Below are 25,648 nucleotides of genomic sequence, written 5' to 3' on the forward strand. Positions count from 1 at the left end.
GGTGAAAAAGGCGGGCCAACAGAGGTAAGTTGACATAATGCTGCTGACAGTTGATGCCCCGATGAGCATGTTCATAACCACGATCTGTAGCTGAATGGCCTCCAGAGGAGACGCGCCTCCCATTATAAGACCAGTCATTGCGCCCGGCAGAGAGATCAGTCCCACTGTCTTGGCATTGTCCAACACAGGAAAGAGAGCAATAACCAGAGATCTTTTCACTTGCTGGAGTATGGCCTGACGTGGGATAGAATTAAATAATAAAAAATAAAAATGGATAGAATTACAAAAAACAAAAATATAGAAAATTTACAGAAAAAATTGACATATCTCAAATACTATAAATTTGTTATAACAAAGAAAGATAAGTGTGACAAAAAAGAATTGTTTTAACAATTAATTATGAAAATGGAATAGAAAATTTAAAATTTTCCAAAAATAAGGTTGTTTTCTGTTTCAAGTTGAATAAGTCAACACATAAATAAAAATAAAAAAATATGAAAAATGCAGAATTTTATAAAGAAATGTGCACCTCTAATATTATATGTTCATTCATGGAAATAAATAAAAATAAATGCGATATAAATAAGAAGTAATTTTATTAACAATAGAAATAAAATAGAAAACTTAAATCCACCAACAAACCATGTTTCAATTAGTTATCTTTTTTAATGGGTATTGAAATCATTATTGGCCATTTTGGACTTTCTTGGTGCTTGTCTTTGGGATTTTCTCTTTCTATTACCAAACGGAAAAAAAAAAACGAAAATTGGTTTTCCGTTCTTTCTATAAACCAAAAAGACCATGCCAAAATATTAACCAAACAATGCCTTATTTATTTTCCCTTCTTTAAAGAAACCAAGATCATGCATGAAAAATTTTCTAGCAACACTTTTGTACTTTTGTTTTGTTTTATTAAAAATAAGAGAAGATGGCTTATAGAGAAACCTTTGGTGGTTCTCTGGATCCTTCCACGCTTTTTTTATGAAGATGATGGCCTAACGTTTGAATGAACCAAAATAATTTGATCCATTGATGGTTCTAATGGTTCAATTGTCTCGTCTGGTCTAGCTTTTAAAACTTTGGTTAAGAAAGCCAATAAGGATTTAGAACCAAACATGATTACACCCACTAGCAGAATCCTCCATACCCCCCAGAGTTGCAATGTTCTCAATTTACAGCATTTACTATTTTACATCAAGTTGGACAAAAATAAAACACTAGTGTAAGAAACGGAACCTCATTACCAGGCTTTTTGGATCGCATTCTAGAGCCTAGATTCTATAAAAAATCCGGTTCCACTGAGAATCAGAGGCGTTATGTTTGAATTCTAAAAGAAGATTAGTTCCATATTCAATTCTAAAATTCAACTTGATTCTGGAATCCATTAGGCAGCAGTCAAATTCTGGGATTTTGGCAAAATGATTAGAATTTGAAGCATTGGAATTGTACTTTACAAAATTTTGCTTTAAAATTGGTGGCCCATGTTACTTTAGACTCGGGCCTTGAGGCCAAATCCATTCAAATTTTGACAAAAGCTCAACCTAAACCTGCCCAAATTGCAGCTTAGGTCCAGGCAATTGTTTTTCTATCAGGCCCAGCCCAGGTCAGAGTTGCACTAAAAGTCTAAAACTGCACATAATGCTAGCTGGGCCTGATTCAAGCAAATTTTAGCCCACTCAGTCTAGCCTGGCTTGGTCCAGAAGTTATAATATATAAATATATATACATGTATGTGTGTATATATATATATATGAGCTTTCATAAATTTATTTGAGCATACCCTCAGTTTTTCGATTAGACTTGAATATACCTTATATTCTAAACATGTGACCTTCCAACCAGAGGTTGTTACAATTTACAGCAGTGATGATGACAAGTGGAAGAAGAAGAAAAAGAAGAATCAACAACACAATTTGCTTTACTAAGATTTTTTTTCAAGGAATCACCAACTCATTCCATGTTCATACTAATATGATATCAAAGGGCTTCACTTTGAGATAAATGAGTTCCAACAAGGATGCTTATTTATTTATTTATCCTTTTGTAATGAAGGACACTGTGATGACAATGGGAATCACAAGGGCTTCAAGCCAGTTCCTTTTCAGAGGCCCTACCTCGACCTTATGTAGAACTATAAAACTACAACCCCCCTCCATCCATCAAAGTTTTTGTGTTTTTGATGGAACCGAAGAGCACAGTCACCTCATCATATCTATTAATGTGTATAGGCTAGTCCGGCCGGACTGCCTTACCATGGCCATGGGGACATTTCAATAATACAGATGACCACAGCAATCTCGGGGGGTCATGACAACAGCTGAATTGGCTGAACTGAACTGCTTATTAATTTGTCCTTTAGTAAATAAGCAATTAAGTAGAATGCAAATAGCCAAATTGCATGCTTGGATGACTGTTTTTACCCACAAATATTTCACTAGTACATGATCATTCTGTCAGTAAGGCAACTAATAAGCAATTCAGTTCGGCCATTTCAACAGTCGGTGGATAAGGCATGAACAAGTCGGTGGAGATGGAATTTTATCAGAGTAGGGACCTCTAAGATTCCCCATACGGCTCACACCCAGCCACTTACAGTGGCTTTTCTTGTAACTTATTCCAGCTTTTAGAGGAGGTACACTCCATTTCAGTGAAGCTTCTTGCTTTGAAATGATGGGATATATCCAAACAAACCTTACGTTCAACATGTACATGTGCTCAACGCATTTGGAGATCTCAAGACAGATGGGAAATTGCAACCTGAGCTTCCTGTTGAGTAAAATTAAGCTAAAGAGAAATGGTTGATTCACCAGCCAGCCTTCCAAAAAAAAAAAAAAAAAAACAAAGCATTTGCTCTAAGTTGACGCTTCAACTGTTAGGTTACAAAGGAATTAATCCTCATGACAAGCCATGTGATGAAGTATTGTCACTTGCGAGGTTCTTTCAGAGTGAAAGGTTTCCTAGTTAAGCTGAATCTTTCCTGGTTTGGCACTACTCTGGGTGAGATTCTTCTTTCCTGTAATAAGAATCTCACAAAGGACACTAAAAACAGTAGAGAAATTTCTTGATAGATTTTAAATTTTTAGCTCTATTAGTACTATTTTGACTGGTTGTTGAAGCCAGAACAATCAAATCAGGATTATGAGAGGTCCAGAACTAGTTGTCCAAGTACTAATTTTTCAATCCAATGGTAAGTCATCATTCTCCTTAATTCAGAGCAGTTTATTGTAGAGTAATTTGAGAATTCAGCCTTGATATTTTCATCAATTAGGGGCCCTTTGGGAGGGCTGCTGAGTAAACTGGTCTAGCTGTTTGAAGGGTTCTATATATTCAAAGAGATTGAAGTGGATAGCCATTCAAATGGCTGATTGGCAGACCATTTGGACCAGTCCTGATTTCCTAAATTTAAGGTTTTGTGTTAAGTTGTACACTAACCAATGAAAATTCATCGAGCGGGTGGTTTTGATTGGTTAGTAAGATTGGGTGGTTATATATCAGAAGATCTAAGGCCCCGTTTGGTTCATGAGAATAAGGGTCTCGAATTGAAATCAGAATGGGCTGTTCCAATTTTAACTGTTTGGTTGGGTGGAATTGGAATCCCATTCCCACTCTTGATGGAATGGCATCCCCCCATTTGAGAGAATTGCCATTCCCTCACTTTCCTTGGGAATGAAATCCCATTCCTTCCTATTCCTGTATGCACCAAACAAACTATGGGAATAAACCATTTCAATTCTGACTGCGAATCAAATAGACACTAACTTTTTTGAGCCTAACCAATCAAAACCAACCCATGAATTTTGATGGGTTCTCATTGGTTGTTGTACAACTTAACACAAACCATAATCCGGGCTCGATGTGGGCTTTGTGGATTTTTCACCAAACATAGATTATATGTTGCCTGTGTTGGGCCAACCTGAAAAAGCCAGAAGTAATGGGCACTAGGAAAGTAGGAATGAAAATTTGGAATTATAGGGAAAATTCATGAACAATACCCTGAACTTTGGGGGTATGCCAAGTCAGTCCTCGAACTTTCAAACATGTCTATGCAGTATCCCAAACTTTCAATTTGTGTCTAATAGGTCCTTACCATTAGTTGACTATCAATGACCAAGTGAAATGACTGAATTGTCCTTCATATTCCAAGTAAGAGAGAGAGAGAGATTTTTAGAAAATAGGTAGAACCAAGGTTCAAAGTATCGATACGTATCGGCTGATACTTATCATGCCAATGTCCTACCGATATGCCCCTCCAGGGGTTGTATCAGGTCAGCCACCGGTTTAGAGGGTAATAGGGCCATAAACCGATCCCTCTGAACTGGTTTCGAAAAGAAATAAATAAAACTTAAAAAAATGTATTGACACAGGCCGATATCCCCTACCGGTGTATCGACCCATGTCGATATTTAGAAACTTGGGTAGAACTTCCCTCATCTAAAAAAGGGTTTATCCATCGGAGGTTGCAGTGGTCACCGCCGGTGTGATTATTTGAGTAAACGCCGCCAGAGACCACTTACCGGTAGTTTGAAATCATCGCCAACGATTAACTGAGCACTCTCTCCGGTCTGTGATTATAAGGTTTTCTCTAATACAGTTGTAATATTAGTCATTTACCGTCGCTATATGATATTAAACAATTGCCATTGCCAGAGAAGACACTAAGCCCTTGCCGTTGCCAGAGAAGAAGGTAAAAATCCCATGGATTTTTGTTCATTCGATGGATAACAGAAATTGTATTTTTCAGATCAAACATCTTTTTTGTTTGATGAAGGAAGATTTGGCCCGACCTCATAGTTACGTGACACATGGCAAAGACGACAGATCGACATAAAAGTAGGCCTAAGGTGCGAGCACTAAGGGGAGGAACTAGTAGCGGACCGAACTCCCCTACCAGCAGTTCAAATTCCCTACTAGGAGCCCAAACTCTCCCTTAGGCCCCAAGCAACTCAAGGGACAGAAACCCGAACTGGCTTGCCTTATAGCAGTTTGGGACACACCTCGCCGAACTGGCTTGCCTTGTAGTAGCTCGGGACACACTTCACAGAACTGGCCTGCCTTGTAGCAGCTCGGGACACACCTCGCCAAACTGGCCTGCCTTGTAGCAGTTCGAGACACACTTCACCGAACTGGCCTGCCTTGTAGCAGTTGGGGACACACTTCACCGAACTGGCCTGCCTTGTAGCAGCTTGGGACACACCTCGCCGAACTGGCCTGCCTTGTAGCAGTTCGGGACACACCCCATCGAACTGGCCTGCCTTGTAGCAGTTCGGGACACACCCCACCGAACTGGCCTGCCTTATAGCAGTTCGGGACACACCTCACCGAACTGGCCTGCCTTGTAGCAATTCGGGACTCACCTCGTCGAACTGGCCTACCTTATAGCAGCTCAGGACTCACCTCACCAAACTGGCCTACACTATGGTAGTATAGGGCATACCTCCGAACTCAAGACTTCACTTCACTCACCACTCAAGACTTCGCCTCTAGGATGCCAAACCGTACCACGCCTGACACCAAGGAAGTTCGTACCCAGGGGCAGTGCACCTGACTGACTTGGGATCTGACGCTTGATGGCCGTACTTCAAAACGGCCACCTGACACCGCCATCTCCAGTTATAGAAACGGCTCCGACAAGGAGCAGTGGCAGTTCTGTCCTAGCAGAAAGGATGACACCCGAACTAGCAGAAACAGAGATAATCATACCCGACCTGACAGAGCCCTCGGAGTGAGTTCGCAAAGTGGTTATAAAAGGCCCCCTACTCCCAACAACGAGGTATGTGAACTTTGCGCCATCTAGTCTTTACTTTGCCTTTGAGAGAATACTAACTTGAGCTTTGGAGTTATCTCACCGGGTTCCCCCCGGAGTTCCCTCATCTTCTCCGTCTCAGGCTCCCCGTCGCTCCAGTTACAGGCGAAATCGTTGACAGCTAAGACCAGTCAGATTGCGCTCCATCATTGTCCATTTGTTAGACATACATAAATCCCATGGTTTTTTTGTCTACATCATTCTTGTTTAGTCGATAGATGTAGGTTATTTTGATTTTCATGGTTTTTTTGTTCGTTCCTACCGTTAGGTTATTTTGGTTTTTGTCTTCTTCGTTCTCGTTCCTTGGACATACAATAGGATGGGGGAGCTTGAACAGGGGATCACGGTGGACATGAGAGCTTGAACAGTGGATCTGATTGAACGGTGGACGGGGGAGCTTGAACAAGGGATCTGGTTCAATGGGGAAGCTTGAAGATGAGAGCTTGTTGGGCGGAGAGCTTGATCGGTGTTCAGTTTCTCTTTTCCTTCTTCCCTTCTAATCTTTTAATACTAGGATGAAATGGGAAAAATGGGCACAAAAATATCAAAAAGGGTAATTTTTCCATTTAAAAAAATATGTGCACTTGATGTCCCAGGGTGATGTTGATTGATGGTCAACTAAACCGTAGGGACCTATTAGACACAAATTAAAAGTTTAAGATATTGCATAGACATGTTTGAACGTTCGGGGACTGACTTGATACAACCCCCAAAGTTCAAGTTAAATTCAGGAATTCTCTCTTATAATATCACCTATATCAGAGTTCAAATCAGCCCCCCATGAGATTGCCTCCCACAACATCCCACGGCACATCTCCGTCGTGTATTGAGAGCATCTCCTGATGATGATATCATCATTTCTAGGATTATCATAGGGAGATGTTCCTAATACACGGCAGGAATGTGTTGTGGGATGTTGTGGGGGGCAATCTTATGGGGGGCTGATTTGGTCTCCCTATATCAAACTTTTAAGTGGTTTATCTTTCACTCTTAGATGACTGGAAAACCTTCGTTTTACTCTGCCTTGATATTTATGGACCAGCAATGAACCCCATGTGATGCTATTAGCATGGGATGAATAGCACTTGATGAAGACTGATGAAGAATTTCCAAAATATTTCAAAATATCAATGTATAAAAGATAGGAAGAGGTGATGGCATCGTACCAAAGCTTGGAAAAGTCATATCCAATGATATTTCCATTTTTGCAATAAAAACTTCAAAGGAAGCAAGAACGACACTTTCAGGGAAGACTAAACTTGGACTGTAATGTGGAAAAGAAAAATTGATAAAGAGGAAATGGACGAGTAGCTTTGAAGGAGGCTGGAAGTATGTGGAATAACAAATAAGACAAAAAAAAAGAAAATATGGTAGAAAGCATGGTTGGAAGTATTGATATACGTGTATGTGTTAGTCTCATAAATAAATTGTGCTCATACTGTCTTCACAATCCCTTGTAGCTGTTTATTGAAAATATCTCCCATAAATAAAAAGATACAAATATGGAAATTTTTCGATGCATAGCTGAAAAAAAGGCTATGAGAATAGTATGAGTACAGGACTGAATCCACCCCCGTATGTATATATTAATGGGGTTCGCTGATGAACAATTACATGTGAAAAAAGAAAAAATTGATTTAGGAAAAACTTATAACTATGGTTTTAAAAAATGGTATTTCATTCTGGCCATTGGTTTTTGGGTTGATGGTTCAATCATTCGATTTGAATGAACAATCTATTCTGACAAAAAAATAAAAAATAAAAAATCATTAAACAGGTTGACAGTTCGACCACCTAAATCAACAGGCTATTGACTGATTCAATGATTTTTTATCAAAGACTGAATTTAGAATAAAACAGAACCAATTGCATAAACAATTCTTGGGTCAAATGATCCAACCATCCAACTCAAGGAAGGTTAAAAAACCATGCTTATAACTAAATGATCGGCATCAGAAAGTGATAACCAATGAGATGGTTTTCCATCAAAATTTATGGGGGTTTTTGATAGCTTAAATCCTTTTCAATATCATGTCTTCCTGTCATTTTAGTTCTTTTCCATAATAAAAGAAGCCAAGCAACTCTATTAATGCATGTTGATCCATAATAATTGAGACATGACATGACATTCTACCGGTTATAGGTCAACATGGAACATTTAGTCATACATCATTTAGACGTTAATTAACACATTTGGACAGCCTCAACCAATCACTAGGAGACTCTTGTTGGATCATATATATGTTATGTCTAGACTTAACATGTTATGTTGATTACTACTAGATTCCTACCCCTGCAAGTACAGTCTCACGTTGTGAATTAATGTTATTATTGAATATTGATAGAACTAACTAATCTCTGAACTACAAGTTTGCTTTACATATTTAAAATTTGCTTCATGGATTCAGTACTAGTGAGGAACAAGTCTCTTAGGATAAAGGGTGCAACTGTTGTGTATATTATAGAGCAATCTGGATCTGCTATCCATAACCTGTTCCCATACCTTATCCACAGAATAAACTGTTGTGTATTTGATAAAGGAGATATTTCCGATGCGCAGCTGTAATGTTGAGTGGGTAGGGAGGTGGGAACAGCTTGTTGGTAGTAGATCCGATCACATTACAGAAATTCATAATATAAACAATATAAGTAGATAGATAGACAAATAGATAGATAGGAAGAGAGAGAGGGAATTCATGGGGTTACTTTTTCCTTCATTTGCACTCTTGGAGAAAACAAGAAAATGAGATAGAGAGTAGAGGAGGTAAGGTTTAGAGAAAAATAGGGTGGAAGGGTTTGAATCTATTACAGTTGACGAGTGTTGAGCCCAGATTTACTATTCACTTTTTCTAACCACTCTCTACCTGCAGTGGATTGCAGCCATAAATCTTTCAATTCATAATTGAGAAGTGTGGCTCCAATTCACGGCGAGTAAAGAATTGGTAGAGAAAGTGAATAGGAAATCCCAAGTGAGGAGTGTTATATAGTTAGAGTGGGGGGCCCGGGAGGACCCACTTTGTTACATATTTGCCATGGCTCCACCCACTAACTATATGAGTTAATGGTTTTAACTCATATACTTGGCTCCGCTCCTGGGTGCAAACCAAGAAAAAAATATTTATTCACAATGCTATTTTCTTAATATGTTTTTGAAAATATGTAGAGGAGGCAAACTAATTTTCAAACATAAGGACTAGTTTGTTTGCAATGGTGCAAAAATATGAGAATGCAAATTCTGATTTCTTTTTTTATTTTTATTTCGGCATCTACTGCAGGTTTGTGTGAGATGTAGATGAAGTAAGATAAAATAGGGGTGAGAATGGGTTAGTTTGGTTTGATTCCAAGGAAAAACCTAGAAACTAGCTACCACAAAAGGGTCTGTCTTAGGTTTTTGGAACTAAAATCTACTATATCAAAATTGATTATGGTCTTGACAGATCTAGGATCTATCCATGGAGCTTATTCTTTCTTTACCAAAAAAAAAAAAAAAAAAGGAATATGTTCTTTGAAAAAAAAGAACCATCCCATAACATTAAGGATTAAAATAGATAGCTATATTATATAGTTGAGTTTAATTAATATGGTTATATATGATATGTTTTTTCAACATTAAGAATTATAAATGTGGCATAATTGCATAATCACAAATTGTATCATTTATAATATTTCTATTAATGTATCATATTGATTAGAAATCACAATGATCATAAATTTTTAAACTTGATTTTTAATGATAGCAAGGTATAATTTAAAACTTAAATCACCTTTATTGATTAAATTGAGTAATTTGACCATAGATTATCATAATATATTAATAAATAGTTTAAAACTTATCATTATAATTTAAATATTGTCAATAAAATTATTATACACATTCAAATATTATACATTACTTATTATACACATTCAAATATTAAATTTAAGAAAATTATCAATTCACTTAAGTGGCTTAGTGGTTAAGTGAGACCATGATCTTTGTAAACACGAGTGTTTGGACTCAGATCTTTACATCTTCAAAGTATTTTGGGATTTATTTTAAGGCAAGTTTGGTTTCAAGGCTAGTTCCACAAAGGCTAATCAAGGTGAGCTCTCTAGGCCAATTCTGGTAGGATAAGCCTCTAGCTCTGGAATTGGCTTAAAGAATTTTGAATTGGACCCTATTCGGTAATAGATTGTGTAGGGTCGATTTGAGGCTAGTGCAAGGTCCATTCCATTTGGTTCTAGGTAGAACCAAACCCTTTTCTCACCTCTAAGACAAAACATGAAACAAAGTAAAATAAAACATAAAGCAAATGCTTCCATACATTTGTACTAGTACAAATAAAATTGTACAAAAATAAATGAAGTCTTGGTTTAGAAACTCATTTGCTCATGACCAAGGTTTGATAGTTTGAGCTAAGACCCCGTTCATTTTTCAGGAAGTTACTTACCTAAGTAAGTGCATTTACACATGTTCTTTTATTTCTTAGGTAAACAAGACAATGGCCATTTTAGCCATAAAAAAACCATTATTAAAAGGGGCAATTTTGTCCCACTAAAGTGTTTTCAACTTTCCCCCTAGGTGGGAAAGTTACTTATCCACTTGGGGGTACTTAGGGAAAATGAATATTCCATGAACCCCACATAAATCTGAAAAAAGAACATGGATATTTCGGTTAATATGAACCAAATCCCAATGACCGACTTCCCCCCTCTCAAAAATCCGAATAACAAACAGGCCCTAAGAGTTTGGGGATATTAATAGTTTGAGTTGTTAATATCCATCCTAACAAACCTATTGTTAAGTAGGAATGCAAAGAGTTTGGATCAGATTTGAATAAGAGTACATTCAAATCCGTTCCGATATACTATAGATCAGACCGGATCCAATCTAAAGATTCAATTGGACCTCATAAATATTGATTTTAATTTGAATTTGATCGGGATGCCAAATATCTAAATCTGATCCGGTCCAATTTCATTTTTTAAAAAAATAATAAATTATTAAAAGGAAAAGAAAATATAACAGTTTAAATAAAGAAAAATAAAAAATATAGACATTTTTAACTATTTTTATCATATATATATATATGTTTTTTATAAAAAATAAATAATATAAAAAATTTTCAAAAATACAATATAAATAACATATTATAAATAAATAAATAACATATTATATATTTCAGATAAGGGGGCCCGAATTCAATCTGATTATCCAGTCTGATCTCAAGACCCAAAATAGGGATATCTAAAGCCGTTAAAAGAGAGAGAGAGAGAGAGAGAGAGAGAGAGAGAGAGAGAGAGAGAGAGTATTGGACAAGATGGTCACATAGTGTCTCTAGAGGTGTCTATGGCATGATTTTCAAAAGTGGACTGGAAACCGTTGATTTTGGTCAGCAAATTATTGAACCGGCTGGTTAATTGTTTAAACTGTTTGAATCATTTTTGTCGTTTTTCAATTTGTTTATTATTTTTTTGTTAGAACGGGCCAATTGTTCGGGTCGAACGATTGGACCGTTCGACCCAGTAATCAGACCCCAGACCAGTTCGATCGCCGAGTTGGTTTTAAAAACCATGGTCTATGGTTCGGTTAACCAAACAATGGACATATTTTGTAAACTGAACCGATGGTACTAGTTTTTCCATTTCTCCAAACAGAAACCAAATTGGTACCACCGGTTAACTGGTCTACTGGTTTCAGTTTTTGACCAGTTTGGCTCTTCTATTTTTCAGTTTTTTTATATTCATAATATATATTATATAAATATATGTATAATATTATATTATAAACAATAAATGGTATATAATATATTTATAAATAGATTATTATAAATATAATATAAGTATATATTTATATATAATACATTGAAAATATGTAATATATATATATATTCACCGGTTTTTTTAGGTTAGTCGAAAATCGAACCAATTCTTCGATTTTTCAAAAATTCCAAATCCAAAATGAATCGATCAATTCAATTAACCGTATTTTGTAATTCGATTTTCTCGATTCAATTTGGTTTTTCGGTTTTGATGGACAGCCGTAGGCGTCTCTCCCAAAAGTGGCATAAGATCAAATCTGCATAATTGCAGTCTCTCCATGATGAGGCCAGTAGGACTTCATACGCACTTCTCTATCTTCACCCCTTAATCAATCCCCAATGTAATATATTCTGTTAATACTTAAAAAAAATATAGAAAGCCAGAAATCCATTTGATCTGCTCTCTCTTGGCTTTAGCTAAGGTGAAGACCATTCAACAGTAGTAGGCCCTAATACCAAAAAGTCGCTCATATGTGGCAACATCAAGACCACTCTGAGTTGTTGGCTCTAGGCGTGGCACAACACTTTCTCAGGCACTCGACTACTCCAGGCTCTAGCTCAAAGAGTACACCATCCCATTTAAATAATTATACGTATGTCGCAGGAACAGCCCGCACCCCATCCGATGCTTGCTATTAGGGGCCCCTGCCGCATGGTTTGGATGGTCCCAGCATTCTTAACACCCTAACCCAAAATTGTAGGACCCCAGTCAATTCAGCCAGAGTGGTCCAACCATCTGACTCTGACCTTGCAAGGGCTACTACCGGATCCAACCCCACAAAGGTTGAGTGGGCCCCTCAACTGGTGCAGAATATTAAATCCTTGTCCCTATTGGGTATTGATTGCAGGGATGAGAGACTCATTAAAGATATTAAGGGTCCCCGCCCCATAACAAGGAGCTGCTTCTCTACTCCAGTCTATGCATTGCTTTCAGCGTGGCTCAACTTCAGCTCTCCCCCTACCAGACAAACAGTACCACAAGCTTTTCTCAGCCATGTGCACAGTTGCAGCCAAGCCATCAACTTTTTGTAGAATTCCATGAGCTTTTATAGAGCTTTTTCCAGGTAAGAATGCTTCTTTTTACTGTTTGGACGAGAGTAAATGCGACAACTACACATGCAGAAGGTAGGGAATAAGAAATCTTTGCATGGTAACGCAGTAAAGCTAGCACTTGGTTAATTATCATAGGGGACCAGTTAACCAATATCAAATAATGGCTTTCGGACTTGGCTCGGCACAAAATCTCATGGGTCCCAACTCGGGCTTGACCGAACCTGCAGTAAATCTATTACCAATTAGTGCTGCAAAAGAACCTCATCTCCTTGGAACACTGGTTTCATACTCAAGGGAATGATTTCATTTGTAATGTCCTCTAAATTTGTGTCTCAGGGACTGATTCTATCTGTCCAGCCTGGCCCAGTTGTATGACTGGGTCGGTTATTTACGGAATTGTCTGGTTCATCTGGTCTGATCCGGCTTTTTTGCCTATAAGAAAAAAAGGGGGTTTTAGAGGTTAGGGTTTGTGAGTCTTATGACTAGGGTCTGAGGCCATGGCGTTTAGTAGATGATGATGGCAGACGAGCAGTACTGTTCAGTCGAATCCGAGTAAGCCGGTCGAGATCCGTAACTAGCCCATATCGCCACAATTCAGATTCAGTACTCACAAGACCGCATTCATACCATCCTCACAGCCACTTGCAGCTGTGTATTGAAAATATCTTTCCATGAATAAAAACATACAAGTAAGGAGATATTTTTAATACACGGTTGCAAGTGACATGATGGGATCTGTTCTTCACAAAGCGCTTTTCACACTGACCTCAAAGCCATATCCCACCATGTATTGAGAACATCTCCCATGTCCAGCTGAAACATGCTGTAGGGTTGGTATAAGGAACAGATCCGGACTCACAAGTGACTGACTACAATGTGAACATGATCTTGTGAGGACCGAATCTGATCTCATTTGACCCAAAAGCCACTTAAAGGAGACCAAATTAGCTGTAATTGATGGCTGTGTTAGGATCTATATAACCAATAATAACGCCCCACATCAGAGATGCAGTGTTAGGATTTATCTAACCAATAACAACACTCCACGTCAGCCATACATGGGAGTGCAATCTGCACTCCCCTAGAAGTGGGTTGCAAGAAGTGGCCAGTGGTTTAGAACTTGTGCTAGACCCAACATCACTTGGAGCCTTGTACTGTCACCAGGCCCTAAGAGGGCGACCAATCTCTTGGACCGGGTGGATGGGGCCAACCCTCAACCCAAAATTTGGAATTATTAGGTTTTTCGAAAACAAAAACCTTGGGTGACACACTTTGTCAACTTTGATACATAAAATGAACATTTATTATAAAATTCAAAATTGTGCTCTTTGTCAAACGTTTTTTTTTTTTTTTTAAATCGTTTTAATTATATGATGAACAATTGTCAACAGCTGACCCAACAGTTGAACCAATAGCCCATATAACCCAAACTTCTGCTTGAAGAGACCGAACCAATAGCCCATAAAGCAGTACTGCCACCCATGAAGAGTAACACAGCCAAATCTGGCAAAAAGAACACGCACACACGTAAAAGAAAGAGAAACAGGGCAAAGTATCTGACAGGATGCCCACTCCGGTCCAACTTGGTTCGGGCAAAACAAGACAGCAAAAGCCATGCAGATCCAGACAAAAACCGGATAGGACGGGTTTCCACCAAGGCTGTATTATCTCTTCTCAAAACCCAAATTAAGCCCTTAATTGTATCCAACGAAATCCAAATTAAACTAGAAGACACAAAAGAAGAGTAAAAAAATTAAGCTAATAAAACAAAGAACACAAATCAAGATCCAGAATTGCAGTAAATCAATGAACTAGCAAGAGAACAAAATTACAGAACAAGTAAAAAGGCGAAATGCGTATTGAATCGTGATAAATTGAGCAACAAAAACAAGGATTACTTAGCCAAATGTGTGTAAAATAGCAGAGCTTTGAACCACTAAAAGCCTCTGTAAATGACAACAAAACATGGCAATATAGCCTTGGGATTGAACACATACAACTCATCCAAATTCGAGTAGATTCCGGTCGGGCCGGCGACTGAATCAAACTCTTCGGAATTCTTTTGGTTCATTATCTCTTCTGAATTGGTGTCCTGGGTCCTCTTCACCCTGCCGGCGATCACTCTGCAGACCAACATTGCCCGCTTGTCGTCGTTGGTCTTTATTTGAGCGTTGTCGTGTGCTTTTCCACTGGTGGCTGTTGTGCAGATCGCGCTGCCGGCGTCGCCGGCTGGGATCTTGAACCCGTTTCTTATGATACTGCAGACGTTGCATTGGGGGATTGAATTGCAGAGGTTGGAGGACCCATTCATGCCAATTGAACAGACAAAGGTTGTGCAGTGGAACCTTAGGAGCTCATTGCCGTCTGCTACACATCTTGGGTGCTTCTTTGCAAGTTTGCTTGCCTTGGCTTTAATGGATTCTCTGTAATCTTCAAACCTGGTGATGGTCTTCTGGCTGTTGTGAACCTTCAGGATCCTATCTACTTTGCAAACTGAAGCTTGTTTCTTTAACCAACTTGATTGAAATATAATCTCTACTATGTTTCTGCTGGTATCTTCAGGACCCAGTTCGGATACTGTGGTTTTTACACCCAAGAAGAGGGAGAGCATTAGATTTCTGAAATGGTTTTTGATAATCCAAAGACCGGAACCAGAACTAGAAAAAAGAAAATCAAATGGTTGTTGGTATATGAACCTAGGATTTCTGAAACAATAAAATAAAATTTTAGCTTCCAATGATTTACACAAGGAAAAACCAATCAAGATTATTTCTTAATCAATAATGAAACAGAAGAAGAAACACTGATAAATTAAAGAAATAAAAATTAGTATAAGAAAACACATGTAACAGAGACTTGATGCATTACCTGCATGTCGAACCGCTTGGTGGGCTTCTAAATTCTCAGCTTTCGTGAAAATCTCTCCACATTCAGGACAAGAACAAGCAGTAGTTCTAAGAGCAGGATCTTTGAGGACTCCGCTGATGGGATCAACAACTGCTCTACACTCATAACAACCGGAGAGTCTCCTCAAAGGCATGCTTCTAAATGACCCACCAACAGAAGAACCAGAAGACAGCAGAGACGAGGATGACGAAGAAGAAGAAGAGGGAGTGGGTACAGCTCCATTGATCTCATTCAAAGGAACCTTCAATGATCTGCTAGAAGCAGTGGTGGTTGAAGAACATATTGAAGCCCACTTCTTACAGTCTTCAGGAGAAGACGATTCAGGTCTTTGCATTACTTTCGTGTTGTTACAGAGAGAACCAGAACACTTCATCTTCTTGTGCTTTTTACCATTCCCCTCCACAGCTTGCTGTTCAACTGATTGGAGATGCTTACATGTAAACAGACTCCTAACAACTGCCCAAGGGGGTGGCTTTTCCGTTGGTTTCTGGGACTGCAGATTCTGATCCTGGTGGGTTTTCTTGCTGGGTTTTCTAGGATTTTCAGTTTCTGCCATTATTGAAGAAAAGATACGAAAATGAAACTGGTAACTGGTCTCAGAGCTGAAATGGAGGTTTTCTTCTTTTGGTTTCTCTTCCTTGTAAGCTGGGTTGCTCTAGACAGACATGAACTGAAGGCTATGAAACATTTGGGGAGATGAAGTTTCAGTGGAGGCTAGCCTTTTTGTGTAACTATTTGGATTTGGGATTTGTGGGTCTTCTGGGGAATGGAGATATGAATTCCATTAATTGCAGAGCTTATTTGTCGCTAATCCACCGTGAAATCTTCTGAAGCTACACAAAGGATCTGAATATTAAATTAGAGAATGAATAATTTTAGGCTCAGGGCTGGAGGACAGCAGCTGAGCTGAGCAGCAAGCTATGTATATATTTTGCTCATCAGCTCATGCTGCAACTGACGCAAGTACAGCAGCAGCCAGGATGATCAGAACTCCACTCTTACGTGATGGGCCCCGCCTAACAGATCGAACGGTGAACCGTCACCATCCAATCAATACTTTTGCCAATTAAGTGAAAAGGAAAGTTTTCTAAAAGAGAATGGTATATTGGACGGTCGTGATAATTTGTTTGAATTATGACTTGACTAACCCTTGCGGGACCCATGAAATTCTGAGTCAAAGATCCCTGTATCTTATGCAATCAAACGGTCAGAAATTCCTCAAGTACAACGCCGAACTCATAAAGAATTAATGGGGGTACCGGTCCCACCTAAGATCTACCCAATTTCGATTCATTTGAAAAATCTCAACCATCCATTTGGACCATCTCTACTTCTACCAAATAACCCTTTAAATACTTACAATTTTACATTACCGAACCGACAAAGGGGTTGGTGCCAAAACATTAAATGTACCGATGCTTGATCATAAAAGATGGGCTCATCAACCCTTCAATCAGAACCGTTCATTTTTGGCAGTAGGGTTTTGATCAATTACATAATATTTCCTCTTTCATTGGGAAAAGCCGCTTGATTCCCTCTGCCTCTAAATCAAGCAAGACTCTCAAATTGAAACAAAAGGTTAAGGCTTAATACTTTAAAATTAGATAGATGCTCTTTGTTCTTCACATAAGCTTTATAAAAAGCAACACAAGAAATTCCTCTCCACCAAGTTGAAACGGTTAGAAATTCTTTATTTCTGACATTCCGACCTTTTCAAATTCTACTTGCTGGAGATGGATTATTACCTGTAAAAGCTTAATCAAATTTCATCGGATTATCAACCGTTTAATTACAAACTAATGGCATTGATTTGAAACTTAATTACCCATTAAAAGCGTAGTCTTCCTTTGATTTGAAATATTAAATCTTTGTTTGGATAAGTTTCTGCTTTTGAGATTTGGGCTTTGAAAACAAAATTGAGGCAAAAAGTGTCTCAAGCATTTGATAAGTATTGCTTTTGATAACACTATAATATGAAGCCAAAACACTTTGTACTTTTAGGCTTTAAAAGTATAAATGACTCGGATAATCTGAGCAAAAAGACAGAAGCTAACCCTAATTATACTGACAAATGTTTAACTGAATGGGGCTAGTTTGTCTTTTAAACCACAAGTTTAACTACTAATTGAGAATACACCCGTTATGAAAATTGGGGTTTATCGAGATCATCCCTTAATTATTGAACTTAGAGAATTTAAGTAATTAATTTTATTTTTGGTCAAGGTAAATGGTGTCAACTGGCAACTGGCAATACAGAGAGACTCATTACCCACTGACAGTTTTCCCGGGGGTTTTTTTGGCGGGAAGTTAGAAATCCGTACCAAACAAGGCAGACTTTAACATGCTTTTTTACTTTTTTGTTTTATGATTTTCGAGGAGAGAGTATATATTGCTGCGTATTAGTGAAAAAAAATGGAAATTTGAAGCAAGGCAGCGTACCTTCCGCTCTGTGAATTGTCGGGGAGGGATGGGGGAAATTATAAATAACAATTATTGGAGCGAATTACGCGAAATATACGCCCATTAAGTACGTACGGTGGAATCCTGTCGGTAAAACGGGTGGGCCGTTGATGAATGATGCCTTGGAGGATTTTCATCCGTACGATGTGATTCTTTAAGTGGGACCCGCTTCGGTACGGATGGGATAGGTGTGATGAGTCCAATGTGTAGACATTGGTGTATGGAATCTTCTGGTCAAACGTGTCTAGTGCACGGGAAAAGGTCTAGCCAATTAGCCATGGGACCAGAAATTGTAATTTGTAGGCCCATTAGGCAATTAATCATTTTTGAATCACGCAGATGTCTACGATGTGGGCTAGTCGGGTAGCTCAATTTTTTTGCGCGATTCTCGTATTCATGTTGAACGAACAGTTTATATTTTAAATTGTTTTTATATTTATCTTATTTATTTGAAATCAGTGTAAAGTATGGGCTTATTATTAAATGCTCCAACTATCTTATACTCTAATGTTTTAACTTTAATAAAAAAATTAATTATCAAAAAAATATAAAATTATATCTAAAAAATAGATACATTAATGTTCTTTTTTCAGAGTAAAATGTGTTAAAAAATACATTTTTAATCTGATAATCGTTATTTTTTTATATATCAAATAAGTACTTGTAAACGTGAACCGAGATACATAAATACCCTAATTCAGTGTTGTTTATATCACAAAAATAAAAAAAATAAAAAAAGGGAGCCTTAGATTCAAACCTTAAACTCTTAAACGCTGGAATTGGTTTGTAGAATGGTTTTGGTCAGATGTATGCACTTCAACCGGGTATTCATGTAGATTTCTTCCTGGTTTTATTGAAAACTGACATTGACTCGGGTGGTCCATTGGTCATCTATTTAACTCTGTTTTTTTTTTGCTTACTTGACCCAGATTTTATTATCCACACAAAAACACTGTTGAATCGGCCAGTGAACCATTGCCTTAAACAGTTGAACTATTCAACTGAGGGTCCGAGCCTTAGATTCAAACCTTAAACTCTTAAACGCTGGAATTGGTTTGTAGAATGGTTTTGGTCAGATGTATGCACTTCAACCGGGTATTCATGTAGATTTCTTCCTGGTTTTATTGAAAACTGACATTGACTCGGGTGGTCCATTGGTCATCTATTAAACTCTGTTTTTTTTTTGCTTACTTGACCCAGATTTTATTATCCACACAAAAACACTGTTGAATCGGCCAGTGAACCATTGCCTTAAACAGTTGAACTATTCAACTGAGGGTCCGAAAAACAGCTTCTAGGTTATTTTTATTTTTATTTTTTTTTTAATTTTTAAAAAATATCACGAATTGATCCATTCGAATCAGACAGTTGAACCGTTCAACTTAAACGATTCCTTTTCTGGATTGTTTTTTAAAACCTTTTTTTATCTACTTTATCTCTTCATCATGTTTCACTTGCAATGGCCAGCAAATTCATGGCGCAATGACCAAAATGGTTTTACATCTATCCAAATCTGACAACATGGCCTCCGCATCACCTGCATGCCCTGATCTAATCAAGTAGCAGGGTGGGTTCGGGTTGAGGCGAAATCAGATGGGATGATTCCAAAAAAGCTTGAACCAAATTATATATTCTTTTGTTAATATTCATTCATTTTGGCTTCATGGGCGTTACACAGCTGGGTGGCCCACACGACATTACAATCATGCATTGGGATTTCCCTTATCATCTACGGAGAGTGCTTAAAATACTTAGAAAATAAGCAATCAATGAAAAATTAAGTATAATTATGTTGACAATATTGGACAGGATCCATGTGTTGCCTAATTACAATACCAGTTTGGTCATCTTTTAATTCACTATTTTACTGTTGAATTGGGGGTGTTCTATTGTGCGAATTGTTTTTCTTATTGCTGGTTTTAAAAAAAATCAAAATCATTTGGTTTGAAAATTAATCGATTTTCAAAACAAAAAATAAAGAAAAAAAAAACATGTTCGACTGTGAATGTTTTTTTTTTCAAAACTGAAATGAAAACATGCTTTCATTTGGTTATTTAATATCATGTCATACAAATTATACAATTTCTACCTTATAAAATTTGTTTTTGTTTTAAAAATCATTATTTTAATGGTTTCAAAAACTTATTGAATTTTTTCTTTGAAAACAAAAAACAGAATTCAAGAACATATTTTTATTTTTTTCTAGTGATGTAATGGATTCGAAAACAAATTAAAACAAAAACATTCATATTGTAGAATACTCCTTGGTTATAAGCAACCTGTTTATTTGGGCTGTTAAACGGTTGACCCTTCACCCGTTCAGTGGGTTATTATTGATGACATTATTAATTGATCATTGATCCAAATGTTTGAACCGCTTGGACCTATTGGTCCATGGGGGCCGGGAATGGTTCAAACTCTAGGTTGGATTTTAGAAGACTGTTGTTTACCATGTAATTTCTTTTTGGCAAACCCACTTGCATTGGTTAGATAGAAAAGGAGTACATGTGGATCAGCTTTGACTATCATATGAAGTATAAAGATTGTGCTTTACATGCCAAAAAAAGTAAAAAGATTATCTAATTCATTGATCGAATTCCTTATGTAGATATCCTATTTACATTATTTACAAGGTTAATGACCTTTGCCAACTCTTGAGTAGATGATTAATTAGCTACTTGATCTTCAAAAATGAGGTTTCCTCACGACAAGTTAACGAGGTTCGGATTTATGCATCATAGTTTATTTGAGCTCGGCATTTTTGGTACATTATTTTTTTGGTATTAAATATTATACATTACATGGAGATAGAACCAAGGTTCAATATGTATTGTGCTGATGGTTTTTTGATATGCCCTTTTAGGGTTATATCAGGTCGGACACTGGTTCAAAGAGTAAACGAGCCTTAAATTGATCCCTTTAAACCGATTTCAAAAAAAAAAAACCTAAAAAAAGTATCGATACTTTGAACCTTGGATAGAACAGATTGTGCCTTGGGTATTTGGTCCATTACTCTTACATGAAGAACCTGCTGTTATGCGTGTTTGATCCCGTGCCTCCATATTCGGAAGGATGATAAGAAATTATTATTGGCCAATTTGATATCTTTTGCGTAAATTATGTTTACCATATAATGTTTGATAATTGATATATTCGCCTTGGCTTGGGTGCGAAGAAAATTAGTAAATTTATTTTCCTCTCTCGGAAAATTGAAAGCCATTTATGCACATGGCATCCAATCATACAATTAGAACATCTCTTCTACAAATTTAACATATATTCTTAATGTGCGATTGGATGCCATGTACATGGTTTTGTTTTTAAAGAGATTCTATCTCGGGCTCTTGCCGTACATGCCTATTTGCTTTGACTCAACATTCAAAAAGACATAGAAGAATTTTAGTACACTATTCTACCCCAGTCATCATTTCTATCCCCCCGTCCTCTCTTTCTACAAAGCAACCTTTAGTAAGACCAGCACCGAAAAAGACAGTCAGTTATTCTAAAGGGGAAAGAGAAGTGTTTAGAATACCCATGAGCCCCACCTCATCCAGAAATGTAATAATGTGGTATAGTGAGGCATGCAAGAGATAGACAGGCTAGATGATGGGTTAAAACCATTTGCAGTAAAAATTAGCTATTCCCATTTGGAATAGCGTTGGGTTAATGTCATGGTTTTTGAACTGTTGTTGATTCAGGAATGTTCGGCCTACAAACTGTTTAGATAATCTTATGTTTTACCACTTACTTGTTTTTTGGCAAAAAACTGCTAATTTTGTCAATAAACTATTAGTCTGAACAGTTGAATCATCTGCCCATTCAATCTAAATAATAGTTTTTAGTCATTTTTCTATTTTAATTATTTTATTTTTTAAACGATAATAACTGTTCATTCAAATCAGATGGTTGAACCGATGACCTAAAATTGATAGTCAAACCGGTTTCAGTTCTGGGTTCTGGGTTCTCGGTTGGTTTTTAAAACGTTAGTTAAAACCATGAAATAATGAATCAGAATCAGGTACGTACACAGGGCGAGAAGCTAAGTACTCAAAAATATTTTTGACACCCACCCTATAAATACCCCCAACCTACCTTGCAAAAGATTAAAAGAAAATTTCTAAGACAACTGTCAGATTATTAATTGAGTGCTCACTTTGTATGAAATAATGGCCTTTGATGCTTTGTTGCTGCCCCACCTTATGTCACTTCAACCAGTTCAAGGTGGGGTCTCAGTAATACATTAAGGGCCATGATTCATGGTTTTAAACAAGGCTATTCCAGTGGGATTAGCTGGTTTTTGAGAGCTCCTTGAATGATATGTTAGTTCACCCAACTATGCATTCATGACCCATCTTGTTACACCAAAACTGTATCTATGTCACATGTTGAGAGATCTATTGACAGCCCAGTCTGTAAAATGTAGACATCGAAGGTTTTTCCTGGACTTTATAGCTAGGTCACGGGCAAATTTAGAAGGGCTTCTGCATTGATCGAGCTGCAATATTGACTAAGCCACTTTGGATAAGCTTCCTAAGCTTTACTCCAAAGTGATTTTTTAGCTCATAAGTCCATTTTTGGCTTTCTGGTTTTCTGAGCTCTTGTAATGTAAGAAACCATTGCATAAAATCCTTCACAAATGGACATCTAAGACTGTACTTGGCATTCCTCATTTTAAGAACTTATCTCCTTTTTAAGGTTAAAAATTCAGTGTTCATATGGAGCATTCTAACAGCAGAAAAGAGAAATGTCATTAAAATAAAAAATGCCAAATGCAGCTTAAAATAGCCTCACCAGAAAGTCCTTGATTATTGATTATTTTTAGGCTCATTTTATAAATCCATTTTAGGCTTGAAATCTCCATCCCATGCCTAAATTGATGGCTTCGGTCGGAACCTGATAATCAGCTGCTTTTGGTAATAGGTCCAATTTAAATTTTTTTTCTAATTTTCATAAACAAGGACTGATCGAAATCACGTTTCTCCCAGAATGAATGAGAAAGCAAAGATTTTCATCAGCAAAAGATGATTTTACTTTAGAAATTTGAAAGTACATTGCTTTACAAAGACAAATTTTGTACATTTTTGGAACTTAGTAAATCTTATTAGGCAAAGATTGTCATTATTTGGCAATTGGCATCGATGCTATGATTCTTATAATCACCATCTGAATTATGTCTCAGCTCTCTGGGATTACTCATGAGAAGTGAGATAAACTTTGAGAAAAAACAAGTAAATGAATAAATATTGATTCTTGTACAGACTTAAAAGTAGCGATATCAAGAAGACAGAGTATCACTAGAATTGATTCTTGAATAATGCCAAACAATACCCAGCTGCAAGGATTGAAATTTCAGATATTTCAGGCTTTTCAGCCATTTTGGACCTAGGAGCTCAAATGGATTTGTAAAAGTTTTGGTCTGGGCAATTTTTTTTTAATATTTTCTTATTTGTTCCAAGACAAATGGGCTGCACACTTGCTGACACCTTCAAAACTAGCAAGTTTCAACCATCTAAATTTAAAATGTTTTTTATCTGAACCCCATAACAAATGTAGGAACATTCAGTCATGCTGATTTTTATTTTGGACAATATGTAAAGCTGGAACAGAAGATGCTAGCTGTCTCAACCGGCAAAGTCAGTTGGTGTAGTTCAATTCTTTAAATCCAATCCTACCAATTATCCACGGGTTTTCCCACTAATAGAATATATGAAATTGGACCAACGATATGGTGGGTCCCAACCTCTATTCCATTAATACGTGGCAATTCAAGAGGCCAGCTCATATCTATATTGCTCAAACCAAAATTCCATTGTATCACAAAATTTTGTGAAACAATTTAACGTGTGGGGTAAGTTGGATAGATCCTATTATTATAAGGTTTTGTTTTCAGTGCAAAAAATTCATTTACTACAAATGTACAGGAGTGTGAATTCTAGTATGTTTTTGCTTCAGGGTTTTACTTTGCTTTATTTGCAATAAAACAAAACAAACCTAAAACAAGAGTGGATTAGAATTTGCTCCCAACTCTTTTGCACCTTCATACTTCTGCACTAGTATAAATGAAATTGTATTACAAACCAACCAACCCAGGGAACAAGCCCCATCATTTAGTGGAAATGTACTAGGGTTGCAATACAAAAATGCCCCCATGTTTTCACTTTTCTCATATCCAAGAGGGGTTCTTTTGTCTTTTCATAGGAATGCGCCCTAGACATCAAAAAGTGTTGGTAACAATTACATTTATTAGTATCAACATAATATAGCTAAGGCTTTTATGGGTTGGTAGGGCAAGGGTAAATAGATCTATAGATCTAACCCCCAAACTAATAAGAATATATCTAAACCCTATAGGCTATGTTTGGTTTGATAGAAAATGAGAGAGAGATGGGAATTCTTTTTCTTTAAGAACTTTCTTAATCAAACATAGCCTTAGGGTTTGACAAATTATCTTTTCCTCAAAATATTTCATATATATATATATATATATATATATATATATATTCACTTATACAACAAAATTTTTAGCCATTTTATATAGAATTGTTGCATATAAATCTTGAAAAACATTCACTCAAGAGCCATAGTTGGAGTGGCTGAAATGAAAAACTTATTTTCTGTCTTATTTGAATCAGTTTTTAAGGAGATCATGGACTCTTAATGGCTGAAACTGAAGTTGACAACCTCATTTGTCATGTCTACCCAGACCATTGACAATCATAAATGTTGCAGATTGCCAACCTCCCAAATCCCAATGCAGATCTCCCAGTTTGACTTCAGATAAGCAAACCTGGATGGAATAGTCTCCCAAAGCCACAACAGACTGGTGCTCAGGCTGCTCTCTGTTCACGGTTCGGCTAATTAATCTGGTCTGATCTGGGTGGTCCATCAAAACAAGAAAATTTTATCATGAAGGCAAAGACCCATTTTGATCAAAACATACAAGTGGAAGGATGGAAGAAAGATGCTCATGCAGCCAAATATAGCATATAAACAGCTAGAGGCACCAAAATCTGCCACAAAGTCCGCCACTGCATTGGCTTGGCAGTGAGCATGACAAACATATATAACAGTTAAAATGACTCATATCAGTAAGTGAAAAAACAGAAATCATCAGTCAATTTGCAAAACAGGGATCTTGTTATGGTCTTCCTTCAAAGAGATTCATAAGGTCCTTTGGAAAATCATTTAGGATCCATCGGAGTATACCATTCTAATTTTAACTGTTTGGTTGGATCAGAACCTCATTCCCATTTCTGATGGAATGGTATTTTTCCATTTGAAGGAATGGTTATTTCTTCCATTTTTTGGGGAATGAGAGTCCATTCTGGCCAATTCTGATTTCGATATGGATTCTAGTTTGAACTAAACAACTGAATGGAATAGACCATTCCAATTCTAACTACGAATCAAAGGGACCCTTATTTTATTATCATATAAAAAGGTTTATTATTTACTGTCTTTTTATTAAGCTTATATTATAAAAACTGAAGTTTCAAATTATTATATTACAAGTAATTATAGATGTCAAATATAATGGATCTAGGGATGTCAATGGGTCAGGTTAAATGGTGAATCCGGCTTGACCCAACCCTATAGGGTCAGGTTAGGGTTTTGATTCTTCAAT

The 25,648-nt window shown here is 37.1% G+C and overlaps 1 protein-coding gene across 1 annotated transcript; it reads right to left on the reverse strand.

Annotated features, from left to right (window-relative positions):
- Nucleotides 1–14,450: 14,450 nt before the first annotated feature.
- On the reverse strand, nucleotides 14,451–16,525 carry LOC148852162 (uncharacterized). The gene is made up of 2 exons (XM_088942471.1): nucleotides 15,526–16,525; nucleotides 14,451–15,234 (listed from the first exon to the last, which is right to left on the reverse strand). Exons 1-2 carry the CDS (start codon nucleotides 16,118–16,120, stop codon nucleotides 14,594–14,596), a joined length of 1,236 nt encoding a protein of 411 aa, XP_088798597.1. The 5' UTR covers nucleotides 16,121–16,525; the 3' UTR covers nucleotides 14,451–14,593.
- Nucleotides 16,526–25,648: the final 9,123 nt, after the last annotated feature.

The sequence above is a fragment of the Nelumbo lutea genome, chromosome 5 (assembly GCF_056320005.1).
Source record: "Nelumbo lutea isolate HS-2025 chromosome 5, American lotus-T2T, whole genome shotgun sequence".
Lineage (NCBI taxonomy): Eukaryota > Viridiplantae > Streptophyta > Magnoliopsida > Proteales > Nelumbonaceae > Nelumbo > Nelumbo lutea.

Bases quoted from the DNA above. Each gene is read 5' to 3' on its own strand.
- LOC148852162 (XM_088942471.1), bottom strand. From the start codon at position 16,120: ATGGCAGAAACTGAAAATCCTAGAAAACCCAGCAAGAAAACCCACCAG. The intron at 15,235-15,525 runs GTAATGCATCAA...TAAAAACCACAG, and splicing joins CCAAGCGGTTCGACATGCAG to TATCCGAACTGGGTCCTGAA.